This window comes from Chelonia mydas, chromosome 3, assembly GCF_015237465.2.
Source record: "Chelonia mydas isolate rCheMyd1 chromosome 3, rCheMyd1.pri.v2, whole genome shotgun sequence".
Classification (NCBI taxonomy): Eukaryota; Metazoa; Chordata; order Testudines; family Cheloniidae; genus Chelonia; species Chelonia mydas.
Genome location: NC_057851.1, coordinates 97,739,063 through 97,762,519, shown reverse-complemented (window position 1 = coordinate 97,762,519; position 23,457 = coordinate 97,739,063). Strand labels below are relative to the sequence as shown.

Below are 23,457 nucleotides of genomic sequence, written 5' to 3'. Positions count from 1 at the left end.
TTAGACTGTTGTATTTTGAGTCTGTGTTTACTGCTCAACCTAGTAATAAAGTATCATCCTAGGCTCAAATATACACTATATGGAGGAGAGTGAAAGCATGCAAATACTGGCCAAGGATCTAATTCTGCAAAGACTCACTCACATGATTAATTTTACACATTGTAAATAATCCTATTGACCTAAGCACCTGAGTAAGTCTTTGTAGGATTGGGTCCAGATATGGCCAGTGCATGTAAAAGTGGGGAGCACCACCTGGATAACCTTCTGCAAAGCCTGTGGAAACTCCTACATGAGACTATTGTGTAGACGGGAGGGGGATGAGTTCTTGAGACATGTTGGGTCATGGAGGTTGAGCTCAAAGAGCAGCTACTGCAGAGGGCATGCTGCCTTCCAAATCCAGAAGATTTTACACCAGTGAAGGTCTCCCTGTGCTTTATGAGTCCCATCAGAGGGGGGACCCAGAACACAAGGTGGCAGGGATATCATTGGCAAGATGAAGGAAGTGTGGGGCCTGGAGTTGTGCCAGAGGGGCTTCTACTGTACATGGATGCCTTAAGATCTTCAGCATTAGGACTGAGACTACCCACAGATCCTCAGGTGCCAACCTCTGACCTTTTCTGCTCTGGCACTGGCCCCTCTCCCTGAGGGTAAAGTAAGTCAGAAATTCCCAGAGTTGAAACCTGAGGAGCTGCATGTCTGTGTGTAGAGCAGGGTAATTAGGAACCTGGTTAGGGCACTCCAGGCAGTACGTAGACATTAGGCTATTGAATGATGGTTTACCGTGACAAGTGAAATAAATATATTTCAGTAGAAAGAGAAGTAAACAAAAAAGTGAGAATTGCGTCTTTTACAAAGATGCCTATACCTTAGTTGAGCCATATCTACCATCCAAGGTTAGAAAGTAATGAGTCACTCTGTTACCTATTCCTTGGTTTTGCACTCTTAACTCAGAATTTAATAATTAATAATTATGTAATTATTTAATGATTAAACTATGCTCTCTGGTACTAACATACCCTTTTGTGGTGAGAAAATACATCATTAGACTGAACACTTCAATTTTATTTTGCATTCTATTCTTCCACCCTATTATGTCATAGAGCAAGATAGTAATAATTCATACCTGGAGCTATATGAAATGGAATGCTAGTATGGAATTACACAATTTGAATTTGTCTTAGCAAAACATGGCTTAAGGCTTTAAGACTAGAAGAACAGAAAATGTCAAATGGAAAAATTACTAAACCATTGTTAATCTTTGTACAGAATTGAATCTGTCAGTATCATCTTGTTGTTTATCAGCTGTAGGCAACCAATCAAGATTAAATTATTCACCTAGGACATATTTTTAGGTTTGTCTTCATGTACCAGTTTTAGGACCAGTTCCTGTTTAACTCAGTCCCATGTGTACTTCACTGAAGTCTAGATACTCTTTTACGTCTTTTCCATCTCTAGCTTCTGTGATTCCGTGAAAGTGCTTGCAAGCAGCATTTGACATTTAGTTATTCCAAGTAGATTTTGCTTGTTGCTGATTAGGATAGCTGAGTTCAATTCCAGCTTTGATAGGGATTTCTTGTGTGACCTTCAGCAAGTCATTTGAAGTTAGATTGTGGTGTCCCTTACATGGCTGCATAGTGGGGTGGGAGGGAGTAAGGCACACCCCGCCCTCCCTTGAACAGACAGGGTAAGGGCTGATCAGAATTGCAGTGGTTGAACTTAGGGTTCACAGAGGCTACTATCAAGATGGTCCCCCCAGTAGATCTTGGCAGAAAAATACAGGAGGAAGATAGATGGAACCGTGGCTTTACCCCACTTATACACTGGACAGCAGAGCTGGCCAGACAGGCTATAGGGGAGTATCTTGCAGGCCTTAAAGAGGCATTTCTTATTTAGTTTTGTACTTCTCCTGAGAAAATAATAAAAGAAATTAAAAAAAAAAACAAATTAACACATTATTATTGTGCTCCCGGCTGCCACTTCAGTTCAACTGAGACTGAATGCCTTCTGGTGGTCCCGCTGTGTGCCAATCCATCAGTTCTGCACTATCCGAAGCCAAACCTGGGGCTAAATGCCACACGTGAATTACTGATCTCTCTGTATCTCAATTCTGTCTGTGTCTGAAAATGGGGATAATACTACTACCCTACCTTGCAGGGGTGTTTTAAGGATAGATCTTCAAATACTTGGAAGGTGCTCAGATACTACTGTAAGGGGGACCATATAGAGAGAGAGACTTTCAACTGTTCTTTTCAAATGTAGTAATGTTTTTTAGAATGGAAGTACAATTGGGTCCTTTATAATTTGAAGTTAGTGGTTGGATATGACAGTGCCACATGGGAGCACATGCAATTTGGAGCACATTCGAGTTGGAGTAAACCTAAACTAAGTGCTGGCAACTTCCATGTAAGTCTCTGGGTCAAACTCTATGATGCAAAAGGTTACAGAAATAGTCTTCTTTGTCTTCCCCTTCTCCCATCGATCAGGGTCAGTAGCTCTTGTTCTTTGTCTCCAGGTGCTCTTGTTGAGTGCCTCTTCCAAGCAGATACCAACCTTCTTCATGTCCTACTTCAGCATCTCAAACCACCCTTTTTTCTAGGTCTTCCTTGTGGTCTTTGTCCTGTGACTACTATAGTTCTTGTACTGTCTGGCCAACATATTCCACATCTTATTGTCTCACGTGACCCAATCATCTCAGTCGATACTCCTTCTTCTTTTCCATAAGGGTGACTTCCTGCATCCTGGCTCATACTGTTTCAGTAAGTAGCTTATCAGCTGTCATCTTACACAGCATCCATCTGCACATTCTCATTTCGGCTGTGTGAAGTAGGAGTTCTCCTCTCTTCCTTGTTGGCCAGCATTCTGACTCATACACCATGGCTGGCTTAATCATGATCTTACACACATTGCTTTTAGTTTGTGTCGTATTCTTATCGCAGAGAGTTCCCATCAACTCCCTCCATTTACATCAAGTGTTCTTCATGCGGCTCCTAACATCCACATTCCCATCATGGCTCAGCAATGAACCAAGGTATTTAAATGTTGCACAGCCTTTAACTTTCTTACCATCTAATTTTATTGTCTTCTTGTTGTGCCTCTTAATGAAGCATCACATGTATTCTGTCTTTTGTCAGCTGATTCATTAGCCATTTTCTTCTAATGCAGCCTCTTATAGTTCTAGATTCTTTTCTAATTCGTATTTATTTTTGTCATAAAAATAAAGGGAAGGGTAACAACCTTCCTGTATACAGTACTATAAAATCCCTCCTGGCCAGAGGCACTATATCTTTTTACCTGTAAAGGGTTAAGAAGCTCAGATAACCTGTCTGGCACCTGACCAAAAGGACCAATAAGGGGACAAGATACTTTCAGACCTTGGAGGGTGGGGATGGGGGTGGCGGGGAATGCTTTTGTCTGTCTGTTCTGTGTGCTTGCCAGAGAGAGATCAAGAAAGCAAGCAATCCAACGCCATTAGAATTAGTAAGTACTAGCAAGGAAATGCATTAGTTTACTTTCGTTTTAGCTTGTTATTTTCTCTGTGCTGAGAGAAAGGTGTATTCCTGGTTTTCTTTTTGTAACTTTAAAGTTTTTGCCCAGAGGGAAATCCTCTGTGTTTTAAATCTGATTGCCCTGTGAGATTAGCTTCCCTTCTAATTTTACAGAAGTGCTTCTTTTACCCTTTTTCTTTCTAATAAAGTTCTGTTTCTTTTAAGAGCCTGACTGATTTCTCTATTGTCCTAAGACCCAGGGGTTTGGGTCTGTGATCGCTTTGTAACCAATTAGTTAGTTATTATTCTCAAGCCTCCCCAGGAAAGGAGGTGTAAGGGCCTTGGGGGATATTTTGGGGGAATAGGAACTCAAAGTGGTCCTTTCCCGGATTCTTTGTTAAATCACTTGGTGGTGGCAGCGTACCCTCCAAGGGCAAAGAGTTTGTGCCTTGGGGAAGTTTTACCCTAAACTGGTAGAAATAAGCTTAGGGGGTCTTTCATGCGGATCCCCACATCTGTACCCTAGAGTTCAGAGTGGGGAGGGGACCCTGACAATCTTAATGATGCAATATAATGTTATTGGTGAAAAGCATGCTCCATGGAGCCTCTCCTCTCGTCTCCCACATCAAGATGAGAGACAGAGGCCCTTTGGTTCCATCTGGCAAAGGGTTCCCTGTTCCCTGTCAGCAACTCCTATCAAGGTTGACAAACTCACTACACCTATTGCTGTCATAGTATCTATCCATAGAGTGTCATGTAAGATCTTAAATGAAAGCCAGGATCATGCTGGCCATTAATATAATTGTGGATCATATTTAAAAAGTTATGTCTATATACTGAATATGTCCTTATATTTTGTATCAAGTTGATATTGCCCTGCAGAGGTGAGAAACTGATAAACATCTTTGGTCTGTCAGGAAATCAGTCTGTCTGTTGAAATGTAAATTGAGCATTGTTTCATTCACAATCACCAATCTGAGCTAAATGCAGATTTAACAAGAAGAAGAGAACAATAGGGGGAAAAGACTTGTTTGGGGGTGCACTTAAAAGGTTTACTTGGACTATAAGATGGGGACAGGGATAACACCCTGTCATCCTGCACTTAAGGAATTAGCTGGGCAGCACAATTATATTTATGAAAATGGGATCCCAAGTTGACCTGTTGGAAATATTGGAAGGAAACTGCTTCAGACAAGGAATTTAACCTGTTACAGATAAGTTTAGCCTCTAAGAAGCATGTTTTGTTTTCTTTAATCATTTCTGTTTCCATTATTATTACTAACTATCTCTTACACCTTAATCTTTAATGATAAACTTACGATTGTTTCACTATATTTATATCTCCATGCTTTGGTAGTATAAAGGACCTTATCAATGAAGCTGTGTGTGTACTCTTTCCTTGAGAATAGCAGACCTGGTAATTACTGTGAGTGTTTAGTGACCGGGACTGGACACTAGTGGGGTACACTTCAGAGGAGCTCAGGGACTGGAATACACCAAGTGTTAAGCTGCAAGGCAAAGTAAGGGCTGGCAGAGTCCTGTGGAGATTGTATGTGTGGGTAAAAGACTGGGGATATCAGGGAGCTGACACCTTGTTTAGCAGAAATAGTCTGTTGGTGTCCATTGGTCCATCAGCCCTCACAGAGAGCACCAGTCGCAACGTGTCATTCATGTTGTTCTAGCCAGTCCTTCAGTCATCCGCTGGCCAGGCTGTCAGTGGCACCGGACACCTGATCCGCATAGCGCACCGCAACACAGAACCCCTTATGATCCACCAGCCTCAGCCTCCCAAGTAGCAGGGATTACAGGAGCACCACTATGCCCAACCCCAGGGTGTCTATTACAGACACAAAGAAGAAAGGGCTTAAGGCTGATCCTTGATGTAGACTTACCCTCACTGTAGCCACAGCTGCTTCCCACTACCATTGTGCTACCCTCATCCATGTCCATGATCGTCTGAAAATATATCTGTAGCAGACTGTGTGACTGTAGGCACCAGCATCACAATTCTTTAGGCACTCTGTCCTAACCCTTCTCTAAATCCACAAACACTAAGTGCAATTCTTTGTATTTCTCCCTGTTCTTCTGCAATATTTGGGTTGCAAACACTGCATCCATGGCTGGCCTTCCTGGCATAAACCCAAATTGGTTGTCACTTATATGAGCTCGAGCTCCTCCCAAACTCTTTTCTCGGTAATTCCTTCCATCCATTTCATCATGTGACTCATTAACTTCATGGGGCTGTAATTACTACATTCTTGCACATCTCCTTTATGCTTGAAGACAGAGACTGATGTGCTCTTCTTCCACTCATTGGGCATTTTTCTAATACTGAGAATTAAGTTGAAAAAATTCATCATCATCACTAGTTCTTCTGGCCTAATACTTTAAATGCCTCTGTTGGTACACAGTCTGATCCCACTGCCCTCCTACATTTCATCATCTTTAGTGCTGTCTGCATCTCCACCGTGATGAGAGATCTCCACCGGTTGTTTGCGCATACTGTCCTCAACAGTTTCTTCACATTCTCTTCATTGAGTAGTTTCTCATAAAACTGCTGCCAACTCCTAATGATTTCACTGCCTTCCACCAGTACTTTTCCATTTTCATCTTTGACACACTTCTACAGCTCCCAAGTCTTCTATGTTTCTTTGCCTAGTCTTGGCTAATTTATATATTCCTTTTCCCCTTCCTTTGTTAGAAGTCCTCTGTCTTGCATCTAAGGCTTTAAATGCTTGATGTTTAGCTTCTGCAACCATTCTTTTTACTGTTTTCTTGTATCCCTCATAACTTTGTTCCATTCTGACTTTCTGCCATTGCTTAAGCCTTTTCTTCTTCTTTGGTGCCTCCTGCACATCACTGGACCACCACCACGTCTCCTTGCCGTAAAATTTCCCTATTTTTGTTTGGCCACAAGCAGCTTGTGCACTTTCTGTGATATGTTTGGATATTTTCCCCCCAACCTTATTGGTATCATCACAGTAGGTTTGGTCATTGTCCAGCCTCCATGGAAACTCATCCTTAAATCTCAGACTAACTTTCCTATCCATAAGCCTCCATCAGTTTATCTTTTGTTCCTCAATTCATATTTTGTCCCCCACTAGTCTTTTCACCCAGAGGTCCATTACACGCAGTCTATGTTGCTCCTCAATTTGCTCTCCCAGGATTACTTAACAGTCTCTCACGTTTTTTTAAATCCCTTCTTCTTGTCAGGAAGTAATCAATCTGGGACCTGCTGGCACCACGCTTGTATGTAATTAAGTTCCCCTTCCTCTTTACAAAGTATATATTGACAACCATAGGTGCTGACCATAGGGAAAAAACCATAGGGAAAAAATGGTAGGTGCTGAGCACCCACTGGCAGCCCCCCTATCAGCCCTCCTCCCCCAGCGCCTCCCTCCTGCCAGTGGGCTCCGCCAATCAGCGCCTCCCCCTCCCTCTCTGTGCCTCCCACCCGCCACAATCAGCTGTTTTGCAGCATGCAGGAGACTCTGGGGGGGGGAGGGTGGGAAGAGCGAGGATGTGGCGCACTCGTGGGAGGAAGGCAGGATGGGGGCAGGAAGAGGTGGAGCAGGGGTGGGGACTTGGGGGAAGGGGTGGAGTCAGTGTGGGGTCTGGGGCAGAGCTGGGTGTTGAGCACCCCCAATCACATTGGAAAGTTGGCTCCTGTATTGGCAACAATCAGACCACAGGCTCTGGCTATCTTTAAGATATCCTCTCCAACTTCAGTTCTTGTTTCAAAGCCTCATCCTCCATGACAACTGTTGTTGCCATCACTGCGTTCTCACACATGTTCATTGAGATCCGCTCCAATAATCAAGTACGCAGCTTGTGGTACTTCACTTATCACTTGATCTAGTGCTACCTGGAATTCCTCCTTCTCGGAATTGTACAACCAACCTGTGGTACATATCCACATATAACATTAAATATGTATTCTCTGCTCACTGCTATTCTAACTTTCATCAGCGGGTCACTCTTCTTTAGAATGTCTAGGTACCTTCTCCTGTAATATTTCTGCTACCATTATTCCTACTCCAATCTTCTTTGCTACTGATTCATGATATATTATCTGGTAACCCTCACTGATGTTCATGGATTTCAACCCCTTCCATTTTGTTTCCTGTATTCAGGCAATATGCACTCTCTATTTCAACATCTTGATTACTTCTCTTGATTTTCTGGTCACAGAAATAGTATGGGAAGGAAAAGGAGGCAAGTGCGATGCTATAACGGTAGTTCCACTGACTTGGCATTCAGTGGTTGAGTATAACAAGTGTGACTTACATATCAGTGAGTTAAAAGTGGTTGACAATGGGAAAAGCAACTAATGGACGGGTGTTAATATAAAATATCCACAGCTGCACGTGAATCATCCCCATTGCCAACTCTTCTTCCTGGTGCAGCAGGGTTCACTGCACTCCAGTGTGAATTTACCCTACCTCACTTCCATCTCACTTTGGAAAATAGTGTCAAAACAAGAGTTCGTGAAAGACTACAAAGGTGTGAAATAGCAGGAGGGTTATTCTGACTTCACTGTCAGTAACATACTGATAGCTGCTTTTGCTGCCATTTATTTTTATACCTGATCAGAGCAATGAGTGGACTTTTAATGTATTTTGTTACAAAGGGACTACTGACTTTTGTTCCTTGATAACTGAATATGCAGAGTAACCTTGCCATATTGGTCCATTATTTCTTTTCTCATGTACGGTTCACTAGCTAACATATTAATTATCATCACTAGCTTTTTCTGAGAAATCATAAGCTTATATTGCTAAAATGTCTTCATCTTCAGGGGGGTCTGAGCACCAGAAACGAAATGTGCCTGTCTTACCTACTGTACTACCCGAGAATCAATCTTACCCGATGTGCAAGTATTCCAGACATAATGGAGCAACTCCAGTTTATTGGAGTGAAGGAAATATATAGACCAGTCAGGTAAGTAGGGGAAATATAACGGGGTGTGCACCTTGTATTCATTCATTAATTCATTTTGGTCTGTGGGATTATTGCACACACATATGATTTTTTTAACCCCTTGTAATAACACAGTATGTTGTCTCATCTCGTATCACTGGCACTACTTGAATTAAACACAAGAAATGCTACTACGTGTTTCCAGCATTTGATGTCTCATGATCGTTGCACTTCTTCTAAGGTATGTTTAGAGTAGAAAAAATGACACATTGCTGACCATGCTTGTCAGTCATGAGGCACTTCCTCCACTGGTATTGAAAAAGGTTTGTCGGGTAGTGTAGACAGAACACAATCATTTTCAGTGTCATTACAAAAAACCTAATGGAACCACGTTACACTTAATTCAATGGTAAGGTCAGTTATCACTAGCAGGTAAAATGTTTTCAACACTAGCTGAGAAGGGTTTGAGGGTCTCCTTTTGCTGACAACCATTAAAACACAGATCATTTTCACAGTGTTTAGGGGCCCTAGTGTAAGGCATTGGGGACCTGATTGTCCTCGGATTAAATCAGAAGTCAAGTTAAACTGAAGTCAGTTGAGTTACATTGACAGAGAGGAGAATCAGGCCCTAGAACTGCTGCTACATCCAAAAGCTAAGAACAATTTGGAAATAATGGCTAGAAAGGATGATGATGGACAAGATAATAAGGTAGAAAGGTGATAGAACAGGAGAGTGGTGCATAGCAGGGGATAAAATGGAGATGGAAAGAGATGTGGAAAAAAGGTAGAGGCTCAGGAGGGCAGGACAGTAGCAAGTAGTAAGAGGAAGTGCAGGGGAAGTAGTAATGAAAAGGGTAGAGGAAAAGAGATCAAAGACAGCAGGAAGAGAATGAAACAAAACAGCAAACAGGAGAGGTAGAAACAAAAAAAGCAGTATTTTTTTATCCCAGTAGAAAAAGTGCCTCTTGAGAGAAACCGCCAAGTGGCACTGTCTCTAGAACAGCCCACTCAGGGATTAGGAAGTTTAGGAGCAAAAGGAGGAGACAAATCAAGTGACGTAAGACAAAATATTGCTTCCAAGAATCTTGCCTTTTGTCGCTGGTGTACATTGTTCCTCTTCAAACCATTTCTGAAATGAAACTTGCTTGGGTGTGTGCTGCATATACTGTGCCTTGATTTACCAAAATGCACACTTAGTGTTGCAAAGCAAAAATGTTTGTAGGAATAAAAATAGATTAAAAGAAAAAAGGAAAGAAAAGGTTATTTTTTGTCACGTTGCCAATAACGTTTCCCCTAAGCCACAATTTGTTACTGTTATACTGTTACGTACACCACCACCACATTGAAGCTGCTGGAAGTAGTAAATGCCTTCAATTCAGGCTAAATAAGGGAACATCTAAATGCCCCTTTGTTTAGTGGCATTTGAAACAATGGAAAATCATCACCCAAGATCTAGATCGCATGCAAATCTGGGCAGTGTCTGAACCATGCAGCGCAAGGAGTTTCCTGGGTGTCTGATAACAAATGCAGGGACGGAGGATTGATTTGATTAGAACTGTGTGGGGTGAGAAGCAGCAGAAACACCAGAGAAGCAAGCAGAGAAACAGCAGACAGCCGAGGAGAAAGCAAGAACAAACACTGGGAATATAGCCCTCAGACAAAGCCTAGAAAGCAGGGCTGTGTCCTTACCCATACGCAAAGTACGCAGCTGCATAGGGGGTGCCCTGCGCAGCTGCGTGCTGCTCCAGCCCCTGCTCCAGCTCTTTTCCAGGACCTCCGCCCCGCCCCACCTCTTCCTGCCCCTGCTCTACCCCAGCCCTGCCTCCACTCCCCTGAGCTCTGCGCAAGGGCAGAGGATGCACTGACTGGTCGCCGGAAGTGCAGCGACCTGGCCCCAGCTGCGCTGCTGGTGAGTGCTGGGGGTGGTTCCCCCCTGCCTCCCAAGCCAGCCCCGTCCACTGCAGGCCTTCCCCCCCCACTCCCGCCCACAGAGGCCTGGGGCCCCACACTCCCCCTCCCCGCTGGGGGGGGGGCTGCGTAGGGCCCCAGAATAGCTAGGGACGGCCCTGCTAGAGAGAGCGCTTTTTGGGTAAAGTGTTGGCTAAAAGAGGCTTGTAACAGTGAGCAAAGAAACTGTTTTCCTGATGTTTGATTCCTCCTGTGTTCAGGGAAACAGGCCTCTGCATATATTCTGTGTAAATAAACAAGGACTGAACCAAAGAAATACCTGGCGTGAACTGAAATCTGTCTCTCCTCCTAACAGAAACAACCTGCAAGACTGAAGACTCAGCTGGAATATGTGGGGGGGGGGGGGGGGGGGGGGGGGGAGGAGTAAACCACCTGTCCCATGAATTTGCAGTGGGTGTGGAACTCGTAAGGTTAAATGATGTATTGTGGTTTGGCCATTAAAATGGCAGGGCCCTTACCTGCTTCACTATGGTTGTATCAGAGAAAACAAAAAAGTTTCACTACATATTGTTAGTGTTGGGAAGAAATTCTCTATAAAAAGCCAATCATCATCATGACTAAACTTCTACATTACTTTTAAACTGAAATAAAAATAGCTATTTTTAAAAATCCCATTGGACCTGACTCCTACAGCTTTTGATTTCAATGGGACAACTTGCAAGATAAAGCATTGTTCTCTAGGAGTAAGGTAGAATTAGGCTTCCAGAAATTAAAGTTATATGTTTTCCAGCACAACACAACTTTTAGGTTTTGGTAATTAAAAGAAGAGGGAAGGAAGGTTCCTAGAATTACTATGAATAGATTTCTTAAAAATTAATAAACAGGTTTTTTTAACATTTAAGTGTTCCTTGTGGTGGTGTAAATCTGAAAAGCAAAATTGAAGGTCAGAAATTGAAAGTGATTATAACCAAAAGGGAGAATGGTCCAGTCTAGTTACACTGCTCAAGTTGAGTGAACTACAGAAAAATAAACAAATAATGAAATGGTGAAAAGTAAATTTCCATTATTAAAAAATAGTTTCAATAATCTAAGATACAGGTAAGGATTTTAAAATATGATTAATAACCCAACAGTGTCCTATTAACTTTACATTTTAAAATTTGTGATCTCACTATATATAAAGTATCCAGTAAACGCTCACAAAGGCTTTTAAGACTATTATTCCAGAGAGCTTTGATGTACAAAATTACTGATCCCAGTTCTAAACTCTGTCAGATGCACAGGAATAAGAAGAACCTCACAATACAATACCAGCTGCTGCTCTCACGCTGTCAGTATTCACAATCTCCCTTGACAGCTAAACAAACACATTTTCTAATTTAGTGCTAGCACAACCAGCTTTCTGATCTCATGAACAAAATATTCTAATAAATGATGTGTTATCTTGAGTGTTCATTCATATCACTGTTCTTAACAAGAAAATGCGCATTTGGCCTGAGGAAAGAAAGATGTTTTGAATAAAGTAAGTAGGCAGACTCTCTGCCTGAGATGGAACAGTCATTAAAAGAAGAGATTATTAATGCTCCTAGTATTCATAACCTAATCTACAGTTCTTATTGCATTAAGCATTACCAGCCTAAGAATATGTGGCCTGATGCTGATCTCACTTAAACCAGTATTACTAGTATAACTCCACTGACTTGGTTAAGTTACTCCTGATTTACGCCAGTGAAACTGAGATCAGAATCAAGCCTCTGATGGCTCAGATTAGAACTCTTTGTCCCTAATATGTGTAAATCAGGAGGAGTTCAAGTGAAATCAGCTGTTACACTGTTGTAAAAGAGGTGTGAGAGCAGAATCGTGACCTTCCATCTATGGCAGTGGGGTGCGAGTACGGCAGAGGAGGCAGTACAGTGTTAATAACAAATGGGATATAGCTTTATTGTAGAAGGCATAGGTCTGATTAAAATATTTTAAACAGATGAAATCATGCCTTCATCCAAAGAACTAATAAATCTGTGTTAAATAAAGTTTAATCACAATCAATTCTCCACTAACAAAATTCAGATTTCCGTTTAAAAGTATACCATACACCATATATGACTTTCCATTCCCCTCATTCTGTCTCAGCACCTGGGATCGTATCCCTTTAAAGAAGGCTAAAGTTATAGAAAAGGTTTTCCTTATGCCTACCTCTTAGTTCCTTATACCCTGTCTCTCTCTTCCTTAGAAGAGTCACAGAAGATCCAGTTTGACTGGGGGCCAAATTTTCTATCCCACTCTATCACCTTTGCATATCTCAGACTGTGCACAGAGGACAGAATCAGGCCCTTCTCTTCTGTGGGGGGATCCCCCTGGCATGGAAGAGTCCTCAGAGGGCATAGAGCCAGCGTAGCAAACTTCTGCGCCATCCTTTCCCACAGTCCTTGGAGCAGAGTGTGTGCTGGGGGTCTTCTTGGAACATATCAGGAGCAGGGAAGGAAACGTGTCTAGAACCTGCTGTGCTCTGACTGTCCTCATTTGGGCCCTTTGGCACATGTTAAATCAGCCCCCATGCAGCTCTAACTTCCTCTGAGGCTGGGAATAGGATGAGAATCAGGGAGCTGTAACTAGCTTTCTGACAGCACACATCCTCTCCTCCTCTGTGCCAAGTGTCTGTTCCATGCAGCAGAAAATGTGACCCATTGTCTTTTGAGGAATTAACAGTGGAAAGATTTGCACTGGATTTGTTTTCTCCTTTTTTCAGTTTGCAGATATTTTATCTAGAACCTGTGGTGATTTTCTTTTTGTTTTTTACTTGAGAAAAATTCCTTCCCTTTACCAAAGCCTGATGGGGCAGATCCTCAACTGCTATAAACTGTCACAGCTCTAGTGAAGTCAATGGAGCTTTGAGAATTTACATTATCTGAGGATCTGTTTCCACATGGTTGCAGGTAACATAATACAGTGGTGCAGTAGCACTACTATAGTTAAGGTTGTATCATGACTTCTGTTTAAAAGTTGACCTCTTTAAGTCCTCTAAAATCCACGTTCTTAGTGAGATTCCTTTGAAATTCGGTGTGCCTGAGGAGGATGCAGAGTAAGATTAATGACCCAAATTAGGGGTCAAAGCTAGCAGACTGCAGAGATGTAAGATCTGAAAAAAACAGCCATTCTTCAAAACGTTTCTAGGTGTTTTTTGTTGCCTAGAACTAGAGATAAAACTGTTGACGTGATGCAGGACAACATGGTCTCAACCTGTTGAGTTTAACCAGTGTAGTGCATGGCACCCACTAGATCTTTGGGGACCCAAATTGAGATGGTCTGGGTTTACTTCGTCCTGTCTCAGTGCAGGGAGCTGGACTTGATGACTTCTCGGGGCCCCTTCCATCCCGACATTTCTACGATTTTATGATTTCAACAACTGTGGGGTTGGCAGAGTAAAAGGTGTGTTTGTTAACAGTGTACTGTACTGGGGCACTGCTGAAAGAGGGCAGAGTTAAGGTTGTGTGGGCAACCCTAATTGAGTGTTTCCTGGTTTTCAAAAGTTTTGAGTTTTTCTGAACTCAACATTCTGCAGCGGGATGACATACCAGCAAGCAAACTTAACTCTGTGCTAATGTAGTTTTCTGCCATTGACTATAAATTGAGTATTAGTCACATTCAAAATTAAATAAAAATAATGATAGCACAAAAGGTTAATAATCAATTTGCTTTTGTAAAAAGGGTACTGTATATACCTTTGCTTATGAATGTTAATAACTTAGTGAGGAATTTTTCTTTTATTCAGGACATGGCCTTTCATTATCAAGAGTCCAAAGCAATATAAAAATCTCTCTTTCATGGATGCGATGAACAAGTTTAAATGGTCCAGATCAGCAGGTCTCTCCTACAATGAGCTTGTTCTTAGACTGCCAGTGAATGTGAGATGCTCAAAGACTGACAATGCAGAATGGTCGGTAAGTCTAATCCTGCATTAGCTGTCCAAGTGCTATTGAAGACGTAACAATACTATGAATACAATGGGGTTCTCTCTGATTGAAGCATATGGGAGTTACTGTGCTTGAATTGATGGGGAATATGAAGTTGGTTAAATGCCTTTCCCCCAACTACTCATGGCTGTTGAAAAACAGTTGAAAAAGTTTGGAAAAGTTGGAATATACTATCTGTATTTTCCTTTCTTGAGCACTGACAGGATATTAAATGACTGAAAAATCAGGACCCTAGTCAGTACATGGAATTAGTAATAGAATAAGGAGCCTTTCATCACCTCTGGGCCATAGGTTATGGAGTCTACATCTCTCACCTTAGGAGTTGGTCTTCTAGCTCAGTGATGAGGTGTGTTAGTAGGCCAGGGAAGGGAAATTCACATTGTTTGCCATATTTTCTCTGTGTCCTGTTGCAGGATTTCAGTCTCCAAGGATGTTCCTTTCTGATTCTCCCTGAGCACTAAATTCACTTAGAAATGTAAAGTAAAAAGTAATCCTCCACTGAGTTAATAGCAGCTCTAAATGTCTATTGACAGTTTAACAGTCCCTCTGGGAAAAAAATGAATGGCATGGCTACCTGAACTTGCATTGACAAAGTACCATTAGAACACCAATGTAGCATCAGTGGAGGAGACATTGCAAAAATAAATGTGCTTTGACATTTTATTGCATATTTGACTCCATTATAAACAGATTCATGCATCAATTCTTCTCTGTATCTGAGCTCTGCTGAGCATGAGAGGGGAGTGCATCATGGACCCAGTTATGTGCTTGATTCTGTGCTTACCCAGCATGGGCATGAGTTAGAGAAGCCTAGATGCAGTTCTGTGTCATTGATGATATGATCTGTAAGCACAGAGCTGTCAGTGGTGGATTGGCAAAGCAGTGCTCTCGCCCCAACCCTGAATAGCTCCCTCCATCTCCCACACCAATAAGAGTGGGGACAACTGGCATAGGAGATTTATGCCATTGGGGGAGTTTCCATCCTCCAGGGGAATTCTCGACTCACTAAAATCCAACCCCCTTATACCTCCTGAGAGTTTCAAAAGGGCAGGAGTATAATGCAGAATCTAGCCTTCAATGTCCCTAGAATTCTTAGAGTTGTCATATTCATACATTATAAGAGAATCTAACATTGATCAGATTGGCGTGACTTTAGGATGGAACTGAAATAATTCATGGTTCATTATCAGTACAGCTCTAACTATGCATAGTATGATATTACTAGAACTATGAGATACCTTCATTGAAATTATATAGTGTGTGAGAGATTTTTATGAGATGTCTGTAAAATAGTTCTGATTTCATCCTAATGTTTGCTGTACTACTGAAATTCTATGAAAAGTAATTACAGACACTACATGCAAAATGTTCCCTGTTCATGGTTAAATAGCTTGGCTGCTTTAATTTACTTAAAACAATAGTAAACACAAAATGCACAGCCAAAATAATTTCATTATTTATTTTTTGGGGGTTCTAGCAAAGAGACTGGAAATCATATATGGAAATTATATCAGATATGGGGAGGATTTTCTATTTTCTCTACTCTTCACTTATTGGACAGCAATATTTGCAGCATTACAGACCCAAGTCAGGATGATCTCAGTAGGATCTGAGGGTGATTGACTCTATATTTTTATCATTAGTTTCTTTTTTCACCAAGTTACATCCATTAAAGCTAAGAGCAGGATATCTTTCTTTCTTTCTTTCTTTCTTTCTTTCTTTCTTTCTTTCTTTCTTTTCCATAACTAGTATTGCAGTTAGCCATCCTTCAACAAGATGAAGGTAAGAGCTCCATACTGGGTCAGACCAATGGTCCATCTATCCCAGTATCTTGTCCCCTACAGTAACCCATACCTGCACTTCATGGTGAGTGTACAGAACAGGGCAGCTGGAGTGATCCATCCCTTTCTTCCTCTCCTGGCTTCTGATAGTCAGAGGTTTATGGTCTCCCCAAGCATGGAGTTGCAGCCATGCCCATCTTGATTAATAGCCATTTAACATCTCTAGTTCTTTTTTTGAATCCAGTTATACTTTTGGCCATCTCAACATTGCATGGCAGTGAGTTCCACAGGTTAATTGTGAAGTGTGTGAAAAAATACTTCCTCTTGTTTATATTAAACATGCTGCATATTAATTTCATTGGGTAACCCCTGGTTTTTGTATTGTGGGAAAAGGTAAATAACACTTCTCTGTACACTTTTTCCACACCATTCATGATTTTATATCATATCCCCCCTTAATCATCTATTTTCTAAGATGAAGAGCCCTAATCTTTTTAGTTTCTCCTCATATGGAGCCATTCCATACCCTTGATCATAGAATCACAGAAGTGTGAGACTGGAAGAGATCTCAATATGTCATCCAATCCAGTCCCCTGAATTCAAGGCAGGGCTAAGTAATAACTAGACCATTCCTGACTGGTGTTTGTCTAACCAGTTCTTAAAAACCTCCACAACCTACATAGGAAAGGAGTACTTGTGGCACCTTAGAGACTAACCAATTTATTTGAGCATAAGCTTTCGTGAGCTACAGCTCACACACGAAAGCTTATGCTCAAATAAATTGGTTAGTCTCTAAGGTGCCACAAGTACTCCTTTTCTTTTTGCGAATACAGACTAACACGGCTGTTACTCTGAAACCTACATAGGCAATTTGTTCCACTGCTTAACTGCCCTAACAGTTAGGAAGTTAGGTTAAGTTTTTCCAAACCTAAACCTCCCTTACTGCAATTTAACCCATTGCTTCTTATCCTGTCCTCAGAAGTTAAGAACAGTTTTTCACCTCCTCCTTATAACAACCTTTAATGTACACCTCTACCCCGATATAACACTGTCCTCGGGAGCCAAAAAATCTTACCATGTTATAGGTGAAACCACGTTATATCGAAGTTGCTTTGATCCACCAGAGCGCGCAGCCTTCCCCCCTGCCCCCCGCAGAGCACTGCTTTACCGCGTTATATCGGAATTAATGTTATATCAGGTCGCGTTATATCAGGGTAGAGGTGTACTTGAAAACTGTTATGTCCTCACCTCCACCCTTCTGTTCTCCAGACTAAACAAACCCAGTGTTTTCAATCTTCCTTCATAGGTCATGTTTTCTAGCCCTTTAATCATTTTTGTTGCTCTCCTCTGGACGTTCTCCAATTTGTCCACATCCTTCCTAACTATATTCTTTTTGAGATGGAGTGACCAGAACTGGACACAGTATTTAAGGTGTTGGTGTACTATGGATTTATATAGTTGCATTATGATATTTTCTATCTTATTTTCTGTCCCCTGCCTAATAGTTCCTAACGTTCTGTTAGCCTTTTTGACCACTGCTGCTCATTGAGTTGAAGTTGTCAGAGAACTATCCATGATGATGCCAAGATCTCTTTCTTGAGTGGTAACAGCTAATTTAAAACCCATCATTATATATGTATAGTTAGGATTGTGTTTGCCAATGTGCATTACTTGGCACTTATCAGTGTTGAATTTCATCTGCTTTTTATTGCCTGGTCACGCAGTTTTGTGAGATTCACCTGTAACTCTTCATAGTCATCTTTGGATTTAACTGTCTTGAATAATTTTGTATCATCTACAGACTTTTTTTAATTGTTTGCTCCCTTTTCCAGATCATTAAAGAATTTGTTGAACAGCACAGGTCCTGGTACAGATCCTTGAGGGAGCCTGCTGTTTACCTTTCTCCATTGTGAAAACTGACCATTTGTTCCTACCCATTGTTTCCTATCTTTCATCCAGATACTGATCCATGAGAGGACCTTCCCTGTTATTCCTTGACTACTTAGTTTCATCAAGAGTCTTGTCAAAGACTTCTGAAAATCCAACTATATTGTATCCACTGGATCACCCATATCCACATACTCATTGACTCCCTCAAAGAATTCTAATAGATTGGTGAAGCATGATTTCCCTTTACAAAAGCAGTGTTGACTCTTTCCCACAAATCATGTTATCTATGTGCCTGATCATTCTGTTCTTTACGATAGTTTCTACCAATTTTCCCAGTACTGAAGTTAGGCTTATCAGCCAGTAATTGCCAGAATTGTGTATGGAGTCCTTTTTTAAAAAATGGTGTTACATTGGCTACCTTCCAGTCACGTGGTACAGAGGCTCATTTCAGCGATAGGTTACATACTACAATTAGTAGTTCTGCAATTTTATATTTGAGTTCCTTCAGAACTCATAGGTGAATGCCATCTGCTCCTAGTGACTTCTTACCGTTTCATTTATCAATTTGTTCAAACCTCTTCTATTGACTCATCAATATGGGACAATACTTCAGATTTCTCGCTCAAACAGGGTAGCTCTGATGTGGATATCTCCCCCACATCCTCTGCAATGTAGACCGATGGAAAGAATTCTTTTAGCTTCCCTGCAAAGGCCTTGTCTTCCTTGAGTGCACCTTTAACACCCTGGTCATCCAGAGGGCTCCACTGCTGTTCGGCAGGCTTCCCGCTTCTGATATACTTACAAAAATTCTTACTATTAATTTTTGCATCTTTAGCAAGTTGCTTCTTAAATTCTTTCTTGGCCTGCCTTATTTTACTTTTACTCTTCACTTCCCAGAGTTTGCACACCTATCCTATTATCCCTATTAGAAGGATTTGATTCCTAAATTTTAAATGATGCCTTTTTTTCCTCTAACAATCTCCATTATTCTGCTGTTAAGCAATGATGGCATTCTTTTGGTCCTCTTACTGTCTTTTCTGATTTGGGGTATACATTTAGTGTAAGCCTCTATTATGGTGTTTTTAAATACTCCCCATGCTGCTTGCAGACATTTCACCCTTGTGACAGCTCCTTTTGGTTTCTGTCTAACAAGCATCCTCATTTTTGTATAGTTCCCCTTTTTAAAGTTAAATGTTACTATGGTGGGGATTGGGGGTGGTTTTTTGGAATTATCTTCCCTACAATTATGTTGAATTTACATTATGATCCCCTTTACTGAGCAGTTTAGCTATAGTTTCCTCTTGGACCAGATCCTGTGTGCCATTTAGGTCTAAATCAACAGATTCCTTAATCCTGATGAGGGCTGAATGGCCAAGAGGTCAGTGATCTGATACAAGAAAGGAAGAAAATCTTAATTCTGAGGGTGTTAATTGAAAATATTTAATCCCTCTTTAGGGTTGTCATCTCAGTCTGTCTTAATTTTAAATGTTGTGTTTATTAAGATTAAGTGACTGTTTATTTCTAGTACTCTAAGGAGAGAGCAACTTCAAAACCAGCCCATCAAGCCACAAACCCATCTGTTGCATTTCCAAAGGCTAAAAAACGTGTGTCCTAAGCTGCTGGAGTCTCATTTTTCATGGAACTCCTTTATTTATCTCAAACATATTCATGTTTGTTTTTAATTCAAGTTGTTGCTCATCTTAATGGGGAGTCCACTGCAGGAAACACACAACCAAACAGTGTATACCATCCCACTCTTATGTCAAAGCAGGGGCAGATGGGGGTTGTGGGAGCTGCATCACAATGACATTGAGGTGACGAGGAGGACTCTCTGAAGATTATACTCCATCATCTTTATTATGTGCAATAGTCCCTTCCATTTCACTCTTTGAGGGGGATGTGCAGAGAAAACTGCAAGTGAGGACAGCATGAAAGCTGCTGCTCCTGAAGAAACCTGAGCTAGAGCCCCAAGAGGACTTAGGCACCTAAAGCCCAGTTTTAAGCACCACTGCCAATCTACAAAGCCCCCACTCAGCTGCCACCTAACTCTGTAGGTGCCTAAACTCATTTTGTGCCCTAAATTTTTTGTTTTGGAAGTTCCCAAGATACCAAAGTTTCTGCCTCTGGGCATGCGCACAGCTGCCTCACTCAAGGCACTATCTTCCACCTGAGCCCCAATTTGATCCACGAATCAGTGAAAGATCGACATCCTTCTGCCTATAGGGACCAATCCAGTAGGCATGCTCAGAGGCTATCTAGCGCTATACAAAACAGTCGGGGGGGGGAAGAGGGGTAGTCGTAAAGGAGGCCCCTCCCTCATCACCGTTAGCCCCATGATTAGGGTGCTCACCTAGGATGTGGGAGATGTCCAGTACAAGTGCCCCCTCTGCCCAATGAGAAGAAGGGGTTTAAACTGGGATCTGCCGCCTCTCAGGTGAGTGCTTTAACCATTGGGCTACATGGAGAGACTTTTATTCTTTCTCTGGCCCAATTAGTATGTAATTAAAGTGGAACAACTTCAACAGGAGAGACTGAGAAAGCCCTACATTAGAATATCCCTCCCCCAGCCCTTCTGTGTGGAGTTGCCCTTAATGGACAGGCTGCAGAGGAGTTATGCTGATTTATGCCAGCTGAGAATCTGGTCCAGAATATATTGATGCGTTGATTGAGTTTGACAACTACAGAGGTGGAGGCACTACCGCAGTATAAATATTAAATAATAACGTTTCTGATGGAAACATTGGACTACTTAATGAAACAGAAACTACCTATCTTTTATATGATAGAAAATCTGACCATTTTCAATATTTTTTTAATTGTAGATCCAAGGCATGACAGCTATACCTCCTGAAATTGAGAGACCATACAGGACAGAGCCAGTAATATGTATCTCATCTTCCTATTTACATTGCAGTCTATTCCTTAACCTGTTGTTCAGTGCATGTGTCACGGTCAGTACCCTTAGGAACAGTTGGCCCTTTGTATAATAATTTAATTGTTTTCATGTATGTTCTGTATGCCATGCAACTCCAGATATGTTTGCACTGTTGCTATTGTAGATTTATTTTTTTACATATTAATAAACCAAATTTACTAGTTCAAAATAAAATGTTTACTTCTTCTGAAAACTCTGTTTATTTTGTTTTTTAATGTACAGTATGTGTAAAGAACAGTAGGTACACTGCTACGTTACATTATCAAAATTGTTTCCCCTACAGTTTTGTTACAGCTTATCCTGTCTTTTCACACAGTGTTTCTAGAAACAGCTCTGTATCCAGATAAAATTAATAAACTAAAATTTAAGTAGTTCACCTTAATCAACGTGGAGTGTGCTGTATTATTTTGTCTTGGTTCTTGAGACTGATGTAGGGCTTGATCCTGCAAACGCTTATGTACCTGAGTAACTATACACACCTTGGGCTGGCTCTCCCCCTGCTGCGGTAAAATTCCCAAGAGAGAGCTTTTGGGGAAGGAATTTCGGCGGGAAATCCCTTGCAGACTCTCTCCATCATAGTCCCTTTGAGGGGAGGTAGGGTGCACGGTTTGTCCTCCATGGAAAATGGTGCAGGGCGGAACCCCAGGGATCATTGTAGAGGCAAGAACTATCCATGCAGAGACAATTTGTCTTTGCATGGGCTCTGGCCCTAGGAACCCTCCCTCCCAGCTTCGGGCAATGGAGTGTAGTTTCTCCTCAGAGGTGTAGCACAAGCCGCCTCTCTGATCTTGCTAATCAGAGTGGCTTTTCCCTCCCAGCATGGATTGGGTCCCGAGTTCTTTGTTGCAATGTCTGGTGCCTCCACCCAAGGTGACTCTTCTCTGTGCCTGGGACACAAGGCATGCTGTTTCAGGGAAACAACTAAGGGATATCTGCACTAAACTTGTTTCCTAACTGATTGGGAGCTTCTGGAATGAATCACAAAGACCCCGTATATCATTTTAAAGTAAGATTCCACAGACCACTGGTTTAATCTTGCAACTTTCAGAACACAGCATGTGGCTTCTTCCTTTGTAGCTTACTGCCCTCTCCAGTCAATACCAAAACCTGGGATGGACTAATGTGACCCAGCTGCTATACTCGGTACTCTAAAAGACTGGCAAAGATCCCAGGCTGGATTTTCCGCCAACACTACGGATTCTACAATGGCACAGCTGTAGCACTATAGCTATGTTGCCATAGTGCCACCGTACACGGACAGAAGGTGTTTTTCCATCGAAATAATTAACCCTCCTCCTGGAGTGGGAGTAATTAGGTTGATAGAAGACCTAGCTACATCTACAATGGGGGTTAGTTTGGCTTAACTGTGGCTTGGGGTGTGAATTTTTCACACTCCTGAATGGCATACTTAGGTCAATCTAAATTTTAAGTGTAGACCAGGGTTAATACTATACTGTTAACAAGGAGTATGATACAGTACACAAGAAACAAAATACAGTCATACAAATCCCAACAAATAAAATGCCACACCCAAAATAACAGTGTAACAAAGAGGGGTCTTGACTGGTGACAGGAAACAGAGGCTCTAGGGAGGGAATCATAGAATCATAGAATATCAGGGTTGGAAGGGACCTCAGGAGGTCATCTAGTCCAACCCCCTGCTCAAAGCAGGACCAATCCCCAACTAAATCATCCCAGCCAAGGCTTTGTCAAGCCTGACCTTAGAAACCTCTAAGGAAGGAGATTTCACCATCTCCCTAGGTAACGCATTCCAGTGCTTCACCACCCTCCTTGTGAAAAAGGTTTTCCTAATATCCAACCTAAACCTCCCCCACTGGAACTTGACACCATTACTCCTTGTTCTGTCATCCGCTACCAGTGAGAACAGTCTAGATTCATCTTCTTTGGAACCCCCTTTCAGGTAGTTGAAAGCAGCTATCAAATCCCCCTCATTCTTCTCTTCCGCAGACTAAACAATCCCAATTCCCTCAGTCTTTCCTCATAAGTCATGTGTTCCAGTCCCCTAATTATTTTTGTTGCCCTCCGCTGGACGCTTTCCAATTTTTCCACAACCTTCTTGTAGTGTGGGGCCCAAAACTGGACACAGTACTCCAGATGAGGCCTCACCAATGTCGAATAGAGGGGAACGATCACATCCCTCGATCTGCTGGCAATGCCCCTACTTATACAGCCCAAAATGCCGTTGGCCTTCTTGGCAACAAGGGCACACTGTTGACTCATATCCAGCTTCTCGTCCACCGTAACCCCTAGGTCCTTTTCTGCAGAACTGCTGCCTAGCCATTAGGTCCCTAGATCCTATAATGTGTTATGGTTAAATAATATATACTTAAATATTAATAATACAACATATTCCCCACCTCTCAACATTCACAGATGTACCACAGCCCTCAGCTCTCCCCTGGCATCTTCCCAGGCAGACGGAATGCATAGGATGAGTCCAGAGATGAGTGTATGGAGATGAGAGGAATGGTGTCCCTAGCCTCTGTTTGTCAGAGGGTGGAGATGGCTGGCAGGAGAGAGATCACTTGATCATTTCCTGTTAGGTT

General features: G+C 41.8%; 1 protein-coding gene across 1 annotated transcript in view; it reads left to right on the top strand.

The window, feature by feature from the left end:
* The window catches only part of MOXD1 (monooxygenase DBH like 1), an 88,175-nt gene extending 66,909 nt beyond the window's left edge, over positions 1 to 21,266 (top strand). The window contains exons 10-12 of the mRNA XM_007062244.4: positions 8,284 to 8,426; positions 14,083 to 14,251; positions 20,778 to 21,266. Of these exons, the coding sequence (XP_007062306.2) occupies positions 8,284 to 8,426; positions 14,083 to 14,251; positions 20,778 to 20,942 (477 nt within the window). The 3' untranslated portion in view covers positions 20,943 to 21,266. The remainder of the gene's footprint in view (positions 1 to 8,283; positions 8,427 to 14,082; positions 14,252 to 20,777) is intronic.
* The last annotated feature ends 2,191 nt before the right edge of the window (positions 21,267 to 23,457 follow it).